The sequence below is a fragment of the Aquarana catesbeiana genome, linkage group LG03, assembly GCF_042186555.1.
Source record: "Aquarana catesbeiana isolate 2022-GZ linkage group LG03, ASM4218655v1, whole genome shotgun sequence".
NCBI classification, from domain to species: domain Eukaryota; kingdom Metazoa; phylum Chordata; class Amphibia; order Anura; family Ranidae; genus Aquarana; species Aquarana catesbeiana.
Window position 1 is genome coordinate 603791246 of NC_133326.1, and position 21694 is coordinate 603812939.

General features: G+C 40.5%; 1 protein-coding gene across 35 annotated transcripts in view; it reads right to left on the reverse strand.

Annotated features, from left to right (window-relative positions):
- CAMK2B (calcium/calmodulin dependent protein kinase II beta) overlaps window positions 1-21694 on the reverse strand; it is a 251461-nt gene that overhangs the window by 42009 nt on the left and 187758 nt on the right. For 5 of the 35 annotated variants that reach the window (XM_073622131.1, XM_073622127.1, XM_073622124.1 and 2 more), the window contains exons 9-16: window positions 19919-20013; window positions 17403-17525; window positions 17182-17265; window positions 17053-17095; window positions 15379-15456; window positions 3824-3861; window positions 3070-3141; window positions 2484-2528 (exon numbers count right to left, since the gene is read on the reverse strand). In XM_073622131.1, the coding sequence (XP_073478232.1) occupies window positions 2484-2528; window positions 3070-3141; window positions 3824-3861; window positions 15379-15456; window positions 17053-17095; window positions 17182-17265; window positions 17403-17525; window positions 19919-20013 (578 nt within the window). Of the gene's footprint in view, window positions 1-2483; window positions 2529-3069; window positions 3142-3823; window positions 3865-15378; window positions 15457-17052; window positions 17096-17181; window positions 17266-17402; window positions 17526-19918; window positions 20014-21694 lie in introns of all 35 variants that reach the window. The other 30 variants (XM_073622128.1, XM_073622125.1, XM_073622146.1 and 27 more) reach the window with 13 other exon arrangements.

The window sequence follows — 21694 nt, forward strand, 5'->3', positions numbered from 1 at the left end:
TTTCACAGACCCTGCCACACTAAATAGCCAATACAATGACTCCACTGTTTCTTGTTTTAGATTCCTATGTCATCTCCCTGCTTAATGAACAAAAAGTAAAACATGCCAGGGTTCTCATTGAATGCTCAATGAGCAGGCTGCAAAATGAGAGAAGACAAGGGAATCTCTAAAGCTGAGCCTGCAAATGATGGGGAGGGGGGCATGGCTAGTGACTAGCCAGCACAGTTACAAATCTTTTGGCAGGAAAATAAGTTGATACGTATATATGTACACACAGTATCTCACAAAAGTACACCCTTACATTTTTGTAATTATTTTATTATATCTTTTCATGTGACAACACTGAAGAAATGACACTTTGCTACAATGTATAAAATAGCTCTGAGGATCTGAAAAAAAGAATTGTTGCTCTACATAAAGATGGTCTAGGCTATAAGAATATTGCCAAGACCCTGAAACTGAGCTGCAGCACAGTGGCCAAGACCATACAGCAGTTTAACAGGACAGGTTCTACTCAGGACAGGCCTCGCCATGGTCAACAAAAGAAGTTGAGTGCACGTGCTCAGTGTCGTATCCAGAGGTTGTCTTTGGAAAATAGATGTATGAGTGCTGCCAGCATCGCTGCAGAGGTTGAAGGGGTGGGGGGTCAGCCTGTCAGTGCTCAGACCACACGCCGCACACTGCATCAAATTGGTTTGCATGGCTGTCATCCCAGGAGGAAGCCTCTTCTAAAGATGATGCATAAGAAAGCCTGCAAACAGTTTGCTGAAGACAAGCAGACTGAGGACATGGATTACTGGAACCATGACCTGTGGTCTGATGAGACCAAGATAAACTTATTTGGTTCAAATGGTGTCAAGCGTGTGTGGTGGCAACCAAGTGAGGAGTACAAAGACAAGTGTGTCTTGCCTACAGTCAAGCATGGTGGTGGGACTGGCATGGTCTGGGGCTGCATGAGTGCTGCTGGCACTGGGGAGCTACAGTTCATTGAGGGAACCATGAATGCCAACATGTACTGGAACATACTAAGACAGAGCATAATCCCCTCCCCTCAGAGACTGGGTCGCAGGCAGTATTCCAACATGATAACGACCCCAAACACACCTCCAAGACGACCACTGCCTTGCTAAAGAAGCTAAGGGTAAAGGTGATGGACTGGCCAAGCATGTCTCCAGACCTAAACCCTATTGAGCATCTGTGGGGCATCGTCAAACAGAAGGTGGAGGAGCGCAAGGTCTCTAACATCCACCATGTCGTCATGAAGGAGTGGAAGAGGACTCCAGTGGCAACCTGCGAAGCTCTGGTGAACTCCATGACCAAGGGGGTTAAGGCAGTGCTAGAAAATAATGGTGGCCACACAAAATATTGACACTTTGGGCCCAATTTGGACATTTTCACTTAGGTGTGTACTCACCTTTGCTGCCATCTCTTTAGACATTAATGGCTGTGTTTTGAGATATTTTGAGGGGACAACAAATTGACACTGTTATACAAGCTGTACACTCACTACTTTACATTGTAGCAAAGTGTCATTTCTTTAGTGTTGTCACATGAAAAGATATAATAAAATATTTACAAAAATGTGAGGGGTGTACTCACTTTTGTGAGATACTGTGTGTATATATATACTGTGTATAACTATATATTTATATATATGTATCAACTTATTTTCCTGTGAGATACTGTATATATATATATTATGGGGGAACTACCAAAGAATTGCGCAGAACATGAAGAACCAACGTCAGTTTCTGTTCTACTCTGAAAGAGAAACTGGCATGGGTAGCCCACATAGACCTGAAACAGATCTATCTATGTTTGGTAAAGTGGTGCATGCCACTTGCACCAGCTTCCCGTTAATTCCCCTCTCGATGGTATAGTTAGCAGACATACATTTGTTCTTTTTTTCCACCAACTGGAACTGAGAATAATACCATAACAGATAACTGGTTAAAAACATAACAGAACTTTGTCAACTGCCACATGGAAGCAGTTTTAGGTGACAACTTTCACTCCTAATGAGGCCATGTCATTGTTTTGATGCACTAACATATACTGCTGTTTTGGCAATAAATAACCCCCCTTCCCCATCAGAAAAAAATCAAAACAAATATATATGGGAATGCTTGATATACACAACACAATGCCTCTCCAAAAATATCAGATTTATACTTCACATCAACAAATCATTCAGAATTGTTTTTAGCACATCTTGTTTTCTCAGGTAAAGCGCCTTTTGATCACTAGAGTCAGCCAATCAAACTTTTATCATAACGCAAACAAGACCCCTGCCAGCAATATGTCTGTAGTAAAATATTTGTGTATGCATTATGACAGAATGCACCAACTAGTGGCTATGTTTAGAATTACACCATGTATACTATGGTGAGAATCTCTCACACAGCCCTTCCTCTGGTGCCTCCAGAGTAAAGAGGTGCATGAAACATAACACATGAAGAGAGAGGTAAAGCTATGGCAAATACCTTTATCCCGTCCACCAGGTTATGAATTACTGTGGTTTGAGGCTCCTACAGAGGAAGAAAGAATGAGAAATGGGAAGGAGGAGAGAACAAGAAAAGGTAGGGGATAAGAAGAGGAGTAAGAAGGAATTGGGGTGTCAGGAATGTGGAGAGGTAAAGAAGAGGATCGGAGGAGAGATGACAGGGTAGCAGGACTGAGAAGATGGAGGAGCGGTAGGGCATTTAAAGACTGCTTCACAAATCACAGACCTTGAACTACCCCACAAAAAGATTACAGACTAATCTAAGCCACAGACAGATAACAGACTTCCCGCTCCAAAGACAGACCACAAACTTATCTGAACCACAAACAAATTAAAACATGTATTCCTAAGCCCACAGATAGACCTTCCTGAGACAAACCACAAACATCTGTACTCCAAAGAACACAAAACAAACTTTCCAAAAAATAGACAGGAAGAAGGCAGCACTCCACTTACAGACAGGGCAGAATATGCCCTTATACCCGCCTTCGCTCCAACAGTTCAGCATCCCACAAAATATCACAGATGAACAAAAAATGTGGTTCAGTCCGACCCACTTCTCATACCAAGGCAGCTGGTGGAATAGGCCCCTTCGGACTAGTCACTCCAGCGCTGTTCTTAGTGCTGTTCGTCTGAGGCTTGGGAGAGAGACAAAGATGAGACCGATTGTCAGGAAGGAAGCAGAGCTGTGTGGACTGCTGTACGTAACACCATATAATATAATAGTCTTTTATATATAAATATAATATACGTATAAAAGACTATTTTAAAGCAGTGATGCAGAGGACAATATTAAAGAGCTTCTCAAGCTAAAAAGTAAAGCCAAATGGTAATTTGTAATTCTTTTGTACTGCGTTTCTAAAGTCTGTCCACTTCATTTACTTTTAATCTTAGTTTCTATACATTCCAGCCACATTAAGTAGGTATATCACTTAGCTTCTTGGTGGTGCTGCAGACTTTTTGCCACATGATTCTATGTTGAGCAACATCCCTTTCGGTTAACTACAGAGGATGGTGCTAAGAACCTGAGAACATACGTGTGACCTGCATATTGGTAGGCTTGAATTCGGGAAACAAAAATAAGTTAGGGTAGATAACAGCACAAGATGAATGTTTAGCAGGTAGGCTGTGTCGCCAAATTGTCCTTAGATGCTAAATGTTCAGGTTTAACTGAAGTATGTTATGAACCCATAGATAACAATATTCATAAATTAAGGAGTTTGTTAAAATAAGTTGTAATCTAAAGGATTGTTCTTTTTAAGTTTATTCGTTAATTTTATAGAAGACATATTGTAAATTATTGCTGTATGTTAATATTACCTTTCCAACATCCGTTTTCTTGTTCAGCAAACTCTTAGCTGCTGCAGGAGGACCAAGAAATAAAGGATAAGGTCAGCATGTATGAAACTGTCACCAGTGATATATTTAATATAATATTGTCAGCATTGGGATTATTTTTAGAAATCGTTTTGATCTATTTCACCCCTGTAAACCATGACCTTGATGAGTCTGATAATGCAAGACCAATATCTCAGGGAGAATAGTCGGAATTCCAGTTATTACTAATAAATATGATGGAGAAATATGTGTTCATGTCAAACAAAATGAGTTATGTAAGCAATAGTATATATATATTTCCCAGGTAGGAAACTAAGGGCTCGTTTACACTTGCTTCAAAATGTGGCATTGGAAACACTTTTTGAAAGCATTCTGAATGGCAGTAAAGCATCCTGTTTACACGTTGTGTTTGCCTTGCTTCAAAAATTATACCCCATGTTCCTTTCTTGGTGCTTCAAAGCATCTTCAAGGCCTCCATAGAAGTCTATGACAAATCTCACTTACATCACCTGCAGCTTTTGAGTGGCTTTTATTTAACTTTATTTTGTAGGTATTGCAGGTATCAGATTTCCGAGGATGCACTGGTAAGCCAACAAGTAAACCGGAAACACGCCATTAGCAGTCACTTCCGGTTCATGTGTATATATTCTGGAAGTGTCTGGTGCAGACGTAACATCTGATGTGCAGCATGGAGCAGCAGGGTCCGGACTGAAGCAGAGCAACTAGCAGATAGCACACATGATGTGCAATGTGGAAATTCTATAGCAGAAGGTAAGTCTGCGACAGTGAGAGAAGACTGAGTCGCAGAGGATCAGCATAGCTGGAGGACCGGAGCAGGAGAAACTAGCAATGTCACAGGTGGTGTGCAGCGAGGGAGCAATATAGCAGGATGCGAGCGGGGACCAGAGAGAGAGAGAAGTATCAGCAAACCAGAGGATCAGCAGAGCTGGGGGTTACTACTGAGTGGGGGATCAGCAAAGCTGGGGGTTACTGGTGAGGGATCAGCAGAGCTGGGGGTTACTGCTGAGCGGGGATTAGCAAAGCTGGGGGTTACTAGTGAGGGATCAGCAGAGCTGGGGGTTACTGCTGAGCGGGGATCAGCAAAGTTGGGGGTTACTATTGAGTGGGGCACTAGCAGAGCTGCTGGAGGTACAACTGAGAAGGGGATCTGCTGAACGAGAGTACCAATGAGCTGGGGATCTGCTGAGTGGGGGTACTACTGAGCCCCTTTAAAACAAATAAAAAATTCAACACACACACAGGGCATTTTCTAAGCTTCATTAAAGCTTCAAAAAGCATCACTGAAGCATCAAAAACACATTAAAAAAGCATGTTGAAGCAGTAGGCGCTCTAATGTGTGTTAAAGTCAAAACAAGTGCAAATGAGCCCTAAACGTTAAAATAAAAATGATCACTGTGTGCTGTTAAGTGTGCCTATCCTAAACCACACTTCCCAGAATTAATATTTGCGTTGCAGGAGTTAACAGTTTAGAAATATGGCTTCCTGAGTGGGATACTTTTTTGCTGTTTAAAAATTCCAGTGATTGTCATAGCTGTTCTATGTACTTTAGGCCCCTTTCACACGATTGAACCGTTCAGGTCCGCCTGTCAGTTTTGACGGCGGACCTGAACGGGCGATCCATGTTAGCCTATGGAGCGTCGGATGTCAGCGGAGACATGTCCGCTGACATCCGACCCCGTCCGATCCGCTAAAAGCAGACGGATGGCTCTACCTCCAGGTCTGTCGCTGGCGGATCGGATCGGGTGAGATCTGAGGAAAACTGACACGCTGTCCGTTTTCGTCCGATCCCTCCATAGGCGGCAGCGGCGCCTGACAAGCCCCTCCCCGCTCATTGAGCAGAGAGGGACCTGTCATCCGCCGGCTCAGCGGAGATCAACGGACAGATCTCCCGCTGAGCCGGCGGACCGAGGCGGGCTCCGTAGAAACGGAGTCCGCCTCGTGTGAAAGGGGCCTTAGTGTTGTCATATATTGCTGTGCATGTGTGGATCCCCTGTAATTCCTTTTTTGACAGCAACATTGGTTTGGAAGCTGACAGGTCTTGTCCAATACCTCTTCGGGATATTTATGCACTGGTTGTTTAAAGCAATATCTTATCTTCTTTAACATGGAAATACTGCAGGTTTGATCTCCAAAAAGAGGCCTGCGCAGACCAGTTTTTTTAGTGAGACTCAAGCCAAAACATTTATTGCAGTTTTAACTGTAAGCAAAGGTTAATGCCGCGTACACACAAACGGACTTTACGGCAGACTTTGCCCGGCGGACTTTACGACGGACTTTCTGAATGAACGGACTTGCCTACACACAATCAACCAAAGTCCGTCGAATTCGTACGTGATGACGTACAACCTGACTAAAATAAGGAACTTCATAGCCAGTAGCCAATAGCTGCCCTAGCGTGGCTTTTTGTCCGTCGAACTAGCATACAGACGAGTGGACTTTTCGACCGGACTCGAGTCCGTCGGATAGATTTGAAACATGTTTCAAATCTAAGTCCGTCCAACTTTTGAGAAAACAAAGTCCGCTGGAGCCCACACACGATTGAATTGTCCGACGAAATCCCGTCCGCCAGGCAAAGTCTGCCGTAAAGTCCGCTCGTGTGTACGCGGCATAAGACTTCTGTCAGTTTTTTTTTATTGCTGTCAATGTTCGCACTGGGTGCACTAGGACAGAAACTTTGGTTCTGACCCTTCCAGAACAGGCTGAAAATTAAAAATATTTTCCAAATAGCTTTTGAGCTGCTGTTCACAATAAGAGTGATAACAGGCAATAGAGACGGTGAAGGTGAGCATGTACTGAGTGGGTCTGGAGAAGAGTGGGAACACAGAAGCGAAGGTTGAAAATAAGTAGGCTGCTTAGCTTTCACTTTGCCCTACATTTTACTAACCTTGTAGGCCTTATATTTTGGAGCTGTTTATATAAAATGTATTTAATAATTCATAACATAGGTTTTAGCCTTGGGTTTCAGTTGCCGTCGATATGATGAAAGGGATGGAAGGGTGAGGGCAGATAACAGTTTTTCAGTTATTAAAGAACAGGGTAGGAGGAAAAGTGGGCACAATATGGGAGCAAATAGGAGAAGGAGGATACATGGGTGTTCCCCTTAAGCCCATGTTAACATTGGGCTGATTTGACATGCGATTTGACATGTCAAATTGCATGCCAAATCTGAGCTTATTGCCAGCAATGGCACCAGCCGAATTGGTGCGACACCAACTTTGCAGCGCCGCACCGATTCTCAAAGTAGTTCCTGCACTAATTTTGGTGATTTGGGGGGCGATTTCAATAGACATCTGTGCAGAAACCCACACAAATGTCTGTGAAATTGCCCCCGAAGATGGACTGAAATGCCAGTTTGAAATTGTGAGAGTTCAGCTGACCCGCCCTCTATGTTAACATGGCCTATGACAGAAAAGGAAAGTAGCAAAATACATATCTTAAATATCATATGTAGGCCAGGATATGGTATCTTTATAACTTAATGCATTTAGGGCTGAATATATTGAACACATTATAAGTCATCTGACTGCAAAAGGTGATTTTCCTTGACACCGCTACTCCAGTGATCTCCAGTTGCTTCCAGGTCCTGTGCTGAGTGGTCGGCCTGATGCATTGTGAATACTGGAGGTCGGCTGCTCAGCACAGGTGCCATTCAAAGAAGGCTTTGGATTTTCTGAATGAATGCAAAGTGTCCTCTGATTGGACTTTTTGGAGAGGTGGGGCAATGATGAAAAAAGAAAAGCTTAATTTATTTAGTAAATTGCTAAGCTGTCTCAGTTAATATAAAATATATATATCTATATATATAATGCTAACATTTTTTTTTTTACAAATTTAAACATTTAACTTTAACAACACATTTCTGAAAACTGAAAATATAAATACATTTTTATATGGTGGCCCATACCTGATATCTTTCATATACAGCTTGCTGACAAGTGGCTTGGAGGCACCAAGGAGGCCACACAGCTAAGATTTCGCCAGATCAGGGACATGCAAGTATAAGACCAGCGGGGGACTGGGGGTTATCAAAATAAGTCAAGTGTAACCAAAAGTGCAGTTGCACCTTCAACACTTATCTCCCATAGACTGGCATAACCTCTTTCGTACTACACCTGTCAATCTATTTTAAAGGATGGCAAATTTTTAAATGTTAATGTGGATCATGCAATAGGCAAATGAGCAGAGATCACCTCTTTTCACTTATGTTGGTGGTGTCGATCTGATGTCAGTTCCCTCTTTGCATATTTGGTGAACTTGTGGGGAAATCCAGGCATACTGGAACATAATTTCTCAATTACCTGTATGTGAAAAAGTCTTTAAACTTCTCATGACCCCTATTGTAAGCTTGTTTGGGTGCTGATATAGTACTCATCTGTTACTGATAAAAATGTTGTCATATTTCTGATTGCCAAATGCCAAGGGGTTGGAAAGTAACTCATTCTATAAGTTTAAATGACTGAATGGCCCAGATTTTTTTTTATTGTAGAAGATTGTATGGTATTGTAGTAGAGAGATCTCCATGTGTAGGCAGTTGCTTTTCAAAGACTGGTTTAAAGAGGAGGTCCAGTCAAAAAAAAAAAAAAATTAAAAGTCAGCAGCTACAAATACTGCAGCTGCTGACTTTTAATTGGACAGGGTCCAGCGATGCGGGGGATCGAAGCCCCGCTCATCTCCCCCTCCGTTCAGCGGCGCTGGCATTGCAACTGTGGGCGCCAGGCTGTGGCTTCACAGCCTGGCACCCACTGTGCATGCGCGAGCGGCGCCGCGCGCCCTGATTTACCGCTCAGTCACCTGGGACCTGTAATGGGTCCCAGATGATTGACAGGAGGGAGGGAGCAGAGCTGAGCCCTTCTCGTGCCGAGGGGGAAGTGATGTCACCAGCCCAGGCAAAGGAAGAGGCAGACTACGAGGGACCCCCTAGCAACAGGCATTTAGAGGTAAGTAAAAAAAAAAATATATCCAAATGTTTTTTTGTATTTTTTTTTTAGGATTTTTCATCTAGTTTTTTTTTGGGTGGAACCCCACTTTAAGTTACTAAATTTTTTTTTTTTTTTTTTACAAGAAAAGTTACTAAATATTTAACTATATATATATTTATTCACTTTCTACTTTAGCCAATATATATTTGTTTTTTCTATCATTTATAGTGTTAAAAAAGAAATGTAAAAACATACCAGTGCCTTGGACTATAGGCAGGGATAATTTTGAGAAATAAAATGCAATAAAATGTGTTGCAGTATACTGGCATCCACCCCAACAATAAACACTGGTCTTTAAGTGGAAGAGGATTTCCAGTACAGACCCTCTTTGAAATAGCAAAGGTTTTTTTTTCCTGATAGCAAATACTAAACCATACAAAATAGGACTTTCTATATGCTGCTAGGAAAACACAAATCCCAACAAGAAAAATTTATGAAGAAAGAATATTTTATTGTACAAACAATGTTAAAATCATCCCATAAATAAAGGACCCACGTATAGGAATACATATATAAAAATACATTTCACAACATTATGGATTATATTGGCATATCCTATAAAGTCGGGTAGGGTAATTGTCTTCAAGTCCATAAACCTATGGTCCATCTATAAAAAATTATAATATACATTGTAATACCACATAGAATCAATTTAAATTAATATATTATTATTAGGTTAACTTATACATTAATTACATATAGTAACCTGATGGCTGCCCTTTGTACCTTAGAGCATGGGTCTCCAAATCTAAAGAAAGGGCCAGTTTACTGTCCTGCAGACTTAAAGGAGGCTGGACTGTGGGCATTGGTAATAGAAAAGGTCCCGACATTGGGAGGAATTGTGCCCCATTGTTGGTGTCATTGTGCCCCATCTTTTGTGTCATTGGAAGGAAATCTGTAATTTTATTGCTATCAGTGGGGGGGGGGGGGGGGGGGGCTTATGCCCCATTGTTGGTATTAGTGGATGAAAATAGAGCGCCGGATAAAAGCAAGCAAAGGGCCACTTCTCAGTTTGGAAACTTTCACCCTAGAGTCTCCCCACAGGGCGCTAGGGCTTGCTAATCCCCCTTTGGATGGAAACATTCTGGGTCATCATGGTATGGGTGGTTAATGACTTAATTGGCACTACACACTACTTCCATTCACAGGAGCTACTACATCCTCTGCTTTTATTTACGGAATGTTCTGGCCTGTTTGACTCTTATGTGTGTACATTTGGCCCTGGGATGACATCACTGAAACTATTAACAGGCTTTATTTCATAAAGTCGCTGAGAGATTACATCACTTTACATGTGTAAATACGTTAAATAATGACGTAATTATACCTGGCATTACATTGTATATTATCATTTTTTAAAGATGCACTATACTGTAGGTTTATGGACTTGAAGACAGTTACCTTGTGAAGAAACGGGTATCCATGGAATGCGGTGGCTAAAAAGGACATATGCCAATATAGTCCATAATGTTGTGATATGTACATTTTTATACAGTGGGGATGGAAAGTATTCAGACCCCCTTAAATTTTTCACTCTTTGTTATATTGCAGCCATTTGCTAAAATCATTTCAGGTTTTTTTTCTCATTAATGTACACACAGCACCCCTTATTGACAGAAAAACACAATTGTTGACATTTTTGCAGATTTATTAAAAAAGAAAAACTGAAATATCACATGGTCCTAAGTATTTAGACCCTTTGCTGTGACACTCATATATTTAACTCAGGTGCTGTCCATTTCTTCTGATCATCCTTGAGATGGTTCTACATCTTCATTTGAGTCCAGCTGTATTTGATTATACTGATTAAACTTGATTAGGAAAGCCACACACCTGTCTATATAAGACCTTACAGCTCACAGTGCATGTCAGAGCAAATGAGAATCATGAGGTCAAAGGAACTGCCTGAAGAGCTCAGAGACAGAATTGTGGCAAGGCACAGATCTGGCCAATGTTACAAAAAAGCACAGTGGCCTCCATAATCCTTAAATGGAAGACGTTTGGGACAACCAGAACCCTTCCTAGAGCTGGCTGTCCAGCCAAATTGAGCTATTGGGGGAGAAGAGCCTTGGTGAGAGAGGTAAAGAAGAACCCAAAGATCACTGTGGCTGAGCTCCAGAGATGCAGTAAGGAGATGGGAGAAAGTTGTAGAAAGTCAACCATCACTGCAGCCCTCCACCAGTCGGGGCTTTATGGCAGAGTGGCCCGACGGAAGCCTCTCCTCGGTGCAAGACACATGAAAGCCCGCATGGAGTTTGCTAAAAAACACCTGAAGGACTCGAAGATGGTGAGAAATAAGATTATTTGGTCTGATGGGACCAAGAAAGAAATGTTTGCTCTTAATTCTAAGTGGTATGTGTGGAGGAAACCAGGCACTGCTCATCACCTGTCCAATACAGTCCCAACAGTGAAGCATGGTGGTGGCAGCATCATGCTGTGGGGGTGTTTTTCAGCTGCAGGGACAGGACGACTGGTTGCAATCGAGGGAAAGATGAGTGCGGCCAAGTACAGGGATATCCTGGACCAAAACCTTCTCCAGAGTACTCAGGACCTCAGACTGGGCCGAAGGTTTACCTTCCAATAAGACAATAACCCTAAGCACACAGCTAAAATAACAAAGGAGTGGCTTCACAACAACTCTGTGACTGTTCTTGAATGGCCCAGCCAGAGCCCTGACTTAAATCCAATTGAGCATCTCTGGAGAGACCTAAAAATGGCTGTCCACCAACGTTTACCATCCAACCTGACAGAACTGGAGAGGATCTGCAAGGAGGAATGGAAGAGGATCCCCAAATCCAGGTGTGAAAAACTTGTTGCATCTTTCCCAAAAAGAGTCATGGCTGTATTAGATCAAAAGGGTGCTTCTACTAAATACTGAGAAAAGGGTCTGAATACTTAGTACCATGTGATATTTCAGTTTTTCTTTTTTAATAAATCTGCAAAAATGTCAACAATTCTGTGTTTTTCTGTCAATATGGGGTGCTGTGTGTACATTAATGAGGAAAAAAATTAACTTAAATGATTTTAGTAAATGGCTGCAATATAACAAAGAGAGATAAATGTAAGGGGGTCTGAATACTTTCCGTCCCCACTGTATATATGTATTCTTACATTTATTTATGGGAGATTTTAACATTGTATAATAAATATATATTTTACTATAAACTTTTCTTGTTATGATTTTTATTTTTCTTGCAGCACACCGAAAGTCCTATTTTGTATGGTTTAGTAATAACTTGTAAACTCTTTTTGAATTGTGCTCCTAGGAAAATGTGAGATGCCACTAGTTATGTAAAAGACGGTATTGTTTTTTTTTTCTAATGCTGCTGTCTTTTTTATTTGAACATTGAGCTATAATTCCTGGGTTTGCAACATGACCAAATAATACAAAGATTCTCTATGTATATTGTATTACAGTATGTAATATTGTATGTTTTTGTAATGAATCCTGTTAACTAAGGATGACAGAAAATCGCTGATCATGGGACAACTGATTGTTTAAAAGGGGACCACTCTGTGCTTGGATCCCAAGAAAATTGGGGATTTCCAGCTTTATTGATTTTTGCTTTACAATGTGCAGTTAATACTTGTACCATGGTGGTTCACATGGCATTAGAATAGTAAAGCCTGCTTATCTTACGGAAATATCACTGACAAAACAGGATGTAAAAGGATAACCAAAGTGCTAGAACTTACCTTGCAATAAATAGAAAAGGAACGGAAGAATACATAGTAGAAAGAGAGAGGCAAGGGATGAGAGCAGAGATAGAACATAAAAGAAAGAAGCCAGAATTAGGAAAGTCAAACAGAAGGAGAGAGAAAAAGAGAAATAGTGAAACAGTGAAAAAAGACAGGGGGAAGAGGAAAAGATACACATAGGTAAAATACACAAGGTGGGCACTGTCAAATGGCAAATCTGTGCATATAGTTCGGGCATCAGCAGGCTGGCAAGACAGGACATCCAACACATGCCAGCCACGAAAACACTGTCCATCTACAACACTCACAACCCCCCCACTTTTTTTGCTCTCTGCCTGTAATACAGTGCATTTGTAAAAGTGTGGAAAACACTACATTTGTGTCTATGTGGCTTACAGTGTGATATGGGACTTGAAAGAGGAATTTTGAAATAGTCAAACATCTCATTATTAGTCAATGTGTCCATGCACATTGTGGTATTTAGATTCATATTTTAGAGCACTTTTTAGGGGCATTACAAAATGCATCAAACCTAAATTTAGAGAGAAGTGTACTGGTCTAGTTAGCGCATATACGCATTAAAACACATACACGCATAATTTTCTAGTGACTGTATCAAATATTCCTCTAGCATGAAACTACATGCATATGCCTTTAAGTGTCATATGCATATGAGCGCATGTAAATACGCACCAGGCTGAGCATGTTTTACGCTGGCTTTTTCTGCCAGCTCCTGGTTTCATTGATTTTTAGTCAAAGGTTGTTGAGCTGGGAGGTACGGACAGTATGGCAGGCTTAAGTAAGTCGAAAATGTTAGCTCTTTCCTCTAAAGAGTCTGTACCTCTATTTATAAGAAGTATACCATACAGTGTTTATACAACAATCAGCCATAACATTATGACAGTCCACCGTATATTGAGGAGGTCCCCCTTTTGCCACCAAAACATCCCTGACCCATCAAGTCATGGACTCCACTAGACCTCTGAAGGTATGCTGTGGTATTTGGCACCAAGCTGTTAGTAGCAGATCCTTTAGGTCCTGTAAGTTGCGAGGTGGCGCCTCCATGGATCTGAATTTTTCCAGTTCTATTGGATTGAGATCTGGAGAATTAACACCTCAAACTCATTGTTGTGTTCCTCAAACCATTCTTGAACCATTTTTTGCAGTGTAGCAGGGTGCATTATCCTGCTGAAAGAGGCCACTGCCATCAGGGAATACCGCTCCCATGTCGGGATGTACTTGATCAGCAAGTGTCAAAGTAACTTCCACATGAATGGCAGAACCCAAGGTTTCCCAGCAGAACATTGCCCAAAGCATCACACTGCCTCCACCAGCTTGCCTTCTTCCCATAGTGCATCCTAGTGACATTTCTTCCCCAGCTAATCAATGCACACACATCCAGCCATCCACATGATGTAAAAGAAAATGTGATTCATTAGACCCAAACACCTTCTTCTATTGCTTCATTGTTCACTTCTGATGCTAACATGCCCACTGTAGGCGTTTTGGCTATTGACACAGGCCAGCATTGGTACCCTGAGTGGTCTGTGGCAACACAGTCCTATACGCAACAGACTGAGATGCCCATTTTTTCTGCTTTTAACACATCAACTTCAGGGACAACATGTTTACTCGCTGCCTAATATATCCCACCCATTTTCAGGTGCCATTGTAACAAGATAATCAATGTTATTAATTTTATCTGTCAATGGTCAGAACATTATGGCAGATCAGTGTATATCTTCTAGAAATAACTGTGAAAATCTTTTAAACAAAAATCACATATAATGTATACACTCAGATACGGTTTCTACAAACATATATGAGGTCCTACAAGAAAACATATGTACTGCTTTTAATATATCTCAATATACACAATATATTGAATAAAGGAAAGTGGAGGTATTATTTAGATTAGCTAGTTGGGTTCCATATTTGATTGTGCCTATGAAGATTACTTAACCTTTTCTCATGGAGGAAACCCCAAGTGTAAATGTTATTTTCCCCCCCTTGAACTGCAAAAAATGGGCCCTCAGTAGAGACTATCAGGCTCCTGTTTAAATATTAATATTTTATTATGCAAATGTATAATTTATCCGTATATGTCACTGTCTTGCTAGGCTTAGCTTTCCTAGCTACGATCTGCACCGTTAAAACACTGACAGAACACTGGCAAGAGCATAGACCTTCTTTTTACAATACAACATCTAAATATTCTCTTTGAACAGTGACACTCACATACAACGTGTACACACACATGCACTGTACATGTATACACAGAACTGCTGAGGAGCACAGTGAGGTCATTGTACCATAAATGCCATGTACACTGTCAGATAATTGCTGGGTTGTACCTCAACACATGCCATGCACATGACATGCCCAAGCATACAGCATGCTCCAAGGTACACACATTACATGCAGCGTCTCCAAGTGGACACCCAAAAAAGGCCCCTTATATGTTACCTATATAACCTCAACACGGCAAAGACAAATTGGCACATAAAAGAAAAGGAGCCAAATAGTGCCTAGTATATGTGGGACAATCTTTTATTGAACAGGCTGGTAAAGGTTTTACCTTTCCACATTCGGCCATGAAAAGATAACACTTAAGTGCTTAGTCAATGTTATAGCGCTGATATATTAGAAGCCCCAGTATAGTTGATTCAATCCCCTTCTATCTCCTCCTAATCCTTGCAGGTCAAACCTGCAAGCCAGTCTCATTTCATTATTCCACGCAGGCAGGCAGCTAAGGAAGAAGCAGCTACATGCAGTCACTTCTGAGGGGAGGGAAGGGGCAGGTGTAAAGAGGGAGGGGGAGTGCCCTATGGACACTACTACCTTGTTCCACCAACCCCAGGGCTGTACTAGTGGCGGCAGTGGTGATTGTGGCAGGAGCTGTGGTCTGTCTGCCCACTGTGAGAATGACAGAGATCAGAGAAAAGGGGACGGAGGAAAAAAGTAAACAATGGAGGAAAGTGGTGATTAGATAGATCACATATAACAGTGATGGGACACAGGAAGTTGGTTATATACAAACATATGAAAATAAACCAGTAAGAACAGAAGGAGAAAGAGAGGAAGACAAATTCAATGTAAGGAGGACAAATGAACATAGGAAGGTCCAAACAAGACAGAACAAGAGGAAAATAAATTAGAAGGTGATGTGTGGGGGTAACGATATGTAGGAGAGCAAAACAGAGGGAAGGAGAGGAGAGATGAAGTAAGTAGAATAAGACAGACTTAAAATAAAGAAAAGATAAGAGCAGAGAGAAAAGCATATTATCCCCACCACATGGTTACAAAAAGATGGATAATTGGTAACTGGTTATGTTCAACAAAGTTCTGCAGCACATTGAGCTGGTCACTTCAGAATGAGCCCCAATGGATGTAAAGTGCTGGGCTCTTCTGCGCATTTCCATAATTGTAAAGCATTGTACTCTGCTTTGCTGCACATGGATTGTAGAAATGAGTGGGTAGTGTTTTAAAGAAATTTTGGAGTGTTATATGTTTTTATGAGAAGTGGTTTCATCTGTGTAGTGGTATTATTAACAGTGACCACATTGCAGGACCTCTACTGAATCAGATCAAATCTGCTGAGCCTATCACTGGTCATAGCCAAAATGCAGCTAGAACAGTGTTGTGTCAAAGATAGACTCTTCAGTCTGTCACACTCTTGGTTTGAGGGAAATAATTCTTACAATGTTACAAAAGTGTAAAAAACTGGCAAATTTAAAGCCCCATGCACACGTTTGCCCAGCTCTCCTAAACGCCTTTCCTTTTGGCAGCGTTTTGGCAGAAAGAAACGCTTGACGTGTGTAAATGCGTGTAGACACGTTTAGGTGTGTCAAGTCCTTGGGCGTTAATTCACTTCATTGGCCAGAATAATATTTTATTCTGGCCATTGAAATGATTTAACGTTCAAGCGCTTGATGCCACTAGACTCACTGGCAGTGGGGTTTTGTTCTGCCTCTAAATGTCTCCAAACACCTATGTGTGACGCCCCTAAAACTGCATTTTTAATGCTTAATATGCATGACTGTTACAGGTAACCCTGCAAATGCACAGTATTGAGTATAGCAGAAGGCTTTGCAGCATGTCATATTAGTAATAAATGATAGAGATACAATATGAAAGTTAAGATAAGAAGTATAATTAACATGTTGTACATAGTGATGCCATTCCATAAAATGTTAATAGTGGTTGACATATTTGCCTGTGCCACTGTTAGGACCTGTGGTAGTTAATATTTATCACTAATCCTTAAAACATAAGGCTGAACTGTCATTCATTATCACTTGCAGACCAGTATTATCTAAAGGCGTTGAACACTTATTATTTTTTGAAATGTGGTTTTGGATTATGTAAGAATAATTTTAAGAGTGGGATTTTCCTCATTCATCAATACAATAAAGATCAGCAGTGGTCCTGAAGAACATTATAACAGTATGTATATGGGGTTAGCAGAGTGCCTGTAGAAGATTTCCCAGACTAGGTGGGGTAATCACTTACCAGAAAAATTCCTTGTTGCCAGCATAGTGGTCAGAATGGCTCCCTATAGAAATAGCGTAATGTGGATTAATATGGCATCCACATGGGAAAGGGACACAGATCAGAAATGCATGATGGAACCACACTTACTTTCAGCTTTCGACGAGCATTGAACTTCTTCAGGCACTCCACAGTCTCTTGTCTGTGCATCATTGAGGCAACAGTTGAACGTTGCTGTAAGGAGAAAGACAGGAAAGTTGCATCATGTAATATTGCAGCTAATCCCTACTGTGATGTACAGTCCAGCCACATAAATGTCATAGTAGCCAGTATCAGAAAATATATGAATGTAAAAAAAATTGGTTACTCACGCAGACCCATGGGTGCTTGAGAGCTTCATGAGCACTAATACGCTTGCCAGGGTTAATGGTCAGCATCTGGTTAATCAGGTTCTTAGCTTCTGGTGTCACTGTGTCCCACTCCGGAGATGGGAACTGTAGAGATATTAATTTGTGTCAGTGAGAGGTGCTAAACTGTCAGATCAGTTCTGACCCTTTGGTCCAGGTTACAATGCGGTTTTAGGCAATGGCGACTCCTTGACGTTTTTGCCATTCTATCTAAGAAGTTGTTCCCTTGCTGGTCGAAATGGTGCAGAATCTTGATTGTAAGAAGAGCAACATCTCACTAATCTGGCCATTGAGGGAACAATGCTAGCGTATCAGGTGAGTGGACCACCAGCAAGAGAATTGCTAGTGTGACATAGGCCTTCAAAAAAATAATTATTCTAGTCCAAAATATCTGTTTCACAGAACTGGCTGCAAAATAATTTCTTATACAGCCCTCCCCTCTCTTATTTATGAATCTGGGGATTGACAGTGATACATGTAACATGTACAGGAAAACTAGAAGCGATTAACTGCAGAGTATTACAGGCAAGTGAGCGATAAAGAGAGTGAGGGTGATGTGAAGAGAGGAGCTTTACCTGTTCATCTTTTATGATCTTCCACATCTACCCATGCATAGAAAATGAGTGATGGGCAATAAACCTATTAAACACAGTTGTTTGACAATCTCCTAATTTGTGAGGCAAGAATGATTACATCAAAAGATTGCTGAAATCAGCGATAGACCACCAAGATATGTGCCAACTGTTGGTTTAAGTTCAAATCTACGGCTTTGTATTGCGGTATAATCCCAATTTCTCTCTACTGATGAATAATGAGTAGGTATTCCTCCCACAATACAACTGTCGCTGGGTATCAGAACCCTCTCCTACACGCTCCTCTCCCAGTTACTAGTCCTCCAATACCTTTTTACCCATTCCTTTCTATAAAATTCTATCAGGTCTTTGGAAACCATTGGTTATATTATGTCCCGTTAGAGCTTGTACTTTACCCTCTCTGAATGCTACTGCATTTATCGTTCACTATGTGATTCCCCCCCCCCATCGTACTTGATGTAATATATGTGACTTTCTTATAGTTTCTGTTTTTACAAAGAATCTTTAGATTGTGTTTTCTTTGTGTAAGGAAAAGTGTACCAATATACAATCTGCGCAATCAGATATGTTATGTTCAAATACAAAAACAATCAGTGCTAAATGAGTTGCTAGCCAACACCCATAAGTGATTCAAAACTTATTAAGCCAAACTATTAACCAAAAAATGATCTAGCGCAACGCTCATAAAAATTACATATATATCTTAACCAAAATGTAAACTAAAACAATATGCATAAAAAACTGTGCATACAAAAAATATATAGTGATAAAATATGCATAAAAACTGTGCATATCTTTGCATATTTAGAGATATTTTATCACTATATATTTTTTGTATGCACAGTTTTTTATGCATATTGTTTTAGTTTACATTTTGGTTAAGATATATATGTAATTTTTATGAGAGTTGCGCTACATCATTTTTTGGTTAAATGTTTTCTTTGTATGTATTTAAAACTTTCAATAAAAACTTATTAAACAAAAAAAATAAAAATAGGCATCTGTTTAAGTGTTTTTTTTTTTCATTTTTCTCGTAATCTCTACTGATGAAGCAAAGATAAATAGTGGTATCCTATTCTTTTTGGCAGCAATGGGGAGATTCAAAAGCATTCTTAAAATACTGCTTGCGTCTCCTCATTAAGGAAAGTCTAAGCTCCTGATTACACAATTCCAAATGTTCAATCTCTTCCAAGTATATACAGATTAAAGGCCTGTATTGATGAGTTTTGGATTTGTGTCAGTGGCATCAGTTTGAGATGTTTCTGAAATCAAAGACTTTTATGGAAATGCAAAACCTGGTTGAAGTAAATAGAAGTCCTTTGACAAAGGCCCCTACTATGAGTTTTGCGGTTATACAACATATGGGTTGAAAATTCTAAAAATGCCTAAACAAATGTAGGTTTCTAACAGTCGTGTACATAATTTGCTCTACTTAATATTGCACTGACACTTGATATCATGTGTTATGTATTCTTCATGGGACAAACCTTTCAATTTACAGACTAAGATGCCTATATTTCATAAGATTTAACAAGGAAGAAGCTGATACTATAAACGCTTCCTATAATACATGGACCCAAAATGTTAAACATGAACTTGTGAAATTTCTTAAGGTTTATACTATAAAAATGTTTCTGATAATCCAAAAATAATCATGCTTTATGAAATTACACATTCACTGTGTGAGTGAGTTTTAATGCTCAGTTGTTTTTGGTGAAAGACCCCTATGTGAAATCAATAGCAGGATTATTTAATACATCTAGCAGTGTGTAGAATCCAGGAGCAAAAACCAAACAATCAGAATTTTTATCTCAGTAATCTGGATTCTGTACTGAATTATGAAATAAACTCATCTATGAATAAGGTGAGCAGGCAAGTAGAACTCACATCATATGCCCCAGCTTTAATCTGCTGGTATAGCTTGTGCTGGTCCTCATCCCAAAATGGTGGGTATCCAACCAGGAGAATGTAGAGGATAACACCTATTGAGACAACACACAAAGGAAGCATCTTCAGAATTCAAATATATGACATTAAAGTTCCACTTCTATAGGGAGACCATACAAATCAGCACCTCTCAAAGTAAAGGACATCCTTATTCATACTCATCCTCCCTGTAGGTTATGCACTGCAGGATGGTTTGAAATACCAATGTCAGGCAAAAAAAAGCTCCAGTCTAAACAACTTACCTTTTATCTGTTCTCTAATATTGCAACTGTTTAGATTTCTAAATGTAACCTATTAATGCATGTACAGGTTTTTATTTATCCAGGTCATAGCACAGCTAGTAGTAGCTAGTCACATTTAACTAAACTTGTTTAGTAATTCTAAATATATCTTTCCACTCATCTGAGTAAATTTTTTAGTTAAATGAGTGTTGGGACATATACCAGTTTTGGGAAATACCCTCCCCCATCAAACAAGTTTGTTTCAGTTTATGGAATTAGGAGGGCTGCTAATATTAAAATTAGATGCATTTCTAAATCAGACATCCACAATTAATTGTTGTCTTTAGCTATTCAGATTTAGGACACATTTACGTCTGTGCCCACTCCATCACTGCATAGCCCCCCCCCCTTTTTAATACTCTATGAAGGGAATGAAGATCAAGGAAGGGCATGTTTATAATCCAAGTCCATCTTTTTAGAAGAAAAAAAAAATTCACATACATTTGCAAGAGAAAAATGTGCATTCATTATTATTATTATTTTTGCTTAGGAACCTGCAAAGCATTGCACCCATGATCAGTGGATTGCGTAGTGGCAGACTCTTCCTACAGCTCCATGTCCATGCCAAGGTATGGGCTTTAAACTGGAGAGTTCAGTGAACTATGAATGTGGCGATTACTGCGCTTGTGTTCCTTTGAGAGAGGATGGGACTGTAATTTATTGATTCACAGATCTCAGAGCCCCACACAGCCATATGGATTTCAAAAGTGACAGTGGTTCATGGGAAAGGGGAGGAGGGCAGAACCCCTGCACACTGTCACAGGGGGGCAGTTTGGGGGTTGAGGGAGTTCTCATATGCATCACTGTACATGTTACAGGTGTAACATATAACAGTGCAAAAGATGGACTTAATGTTTAACTGAACATGTGGTGATTCTGTACAATGGTTAATTGGGTCTCAGTAAGTTCAAGAAGGGTTGTTGTTCTTAGTGAGATGAGAGAGAAAGCACAAAAAAGCGTCACTCTAAGTGCAGTATTAAATACAATTTATTTGGGCACAGGATGTATGGTACTCACAAAAGTATGTGACAGGTAAGCATTTCACCAAAGTGAGCTGTCCAGGGGGAATCCATTTAGGGAGTCCAACAGGGTGTCCAGCCAAGGGTCCGTCAGGGGCAAGGACGTGGGAACCGTGGAGCGTGTTGCGCCGGTGGATGCCGGCGTTTCCTGGTCCTCAGAAGCCCGGGATGCCGATCGATGACTCACTTCCGGTCAGACAAGTTGGTCAGTAACAGGCGACGCGTTTGCGGAACTTTGCCCCCAGCTATGCCAACCTTACCATGGGACTCTGGGAAGCCAATTACATCTGGCTCAACAACCTATTGTTTTCTATGGGAGATATATTGATATTATCGTCATCTGGGATGGCCCAGAGTCCCTGTTTCTCGAGTTTTTACAGCATTGCAACAACAACACATACAGTCTTTCTTTTACT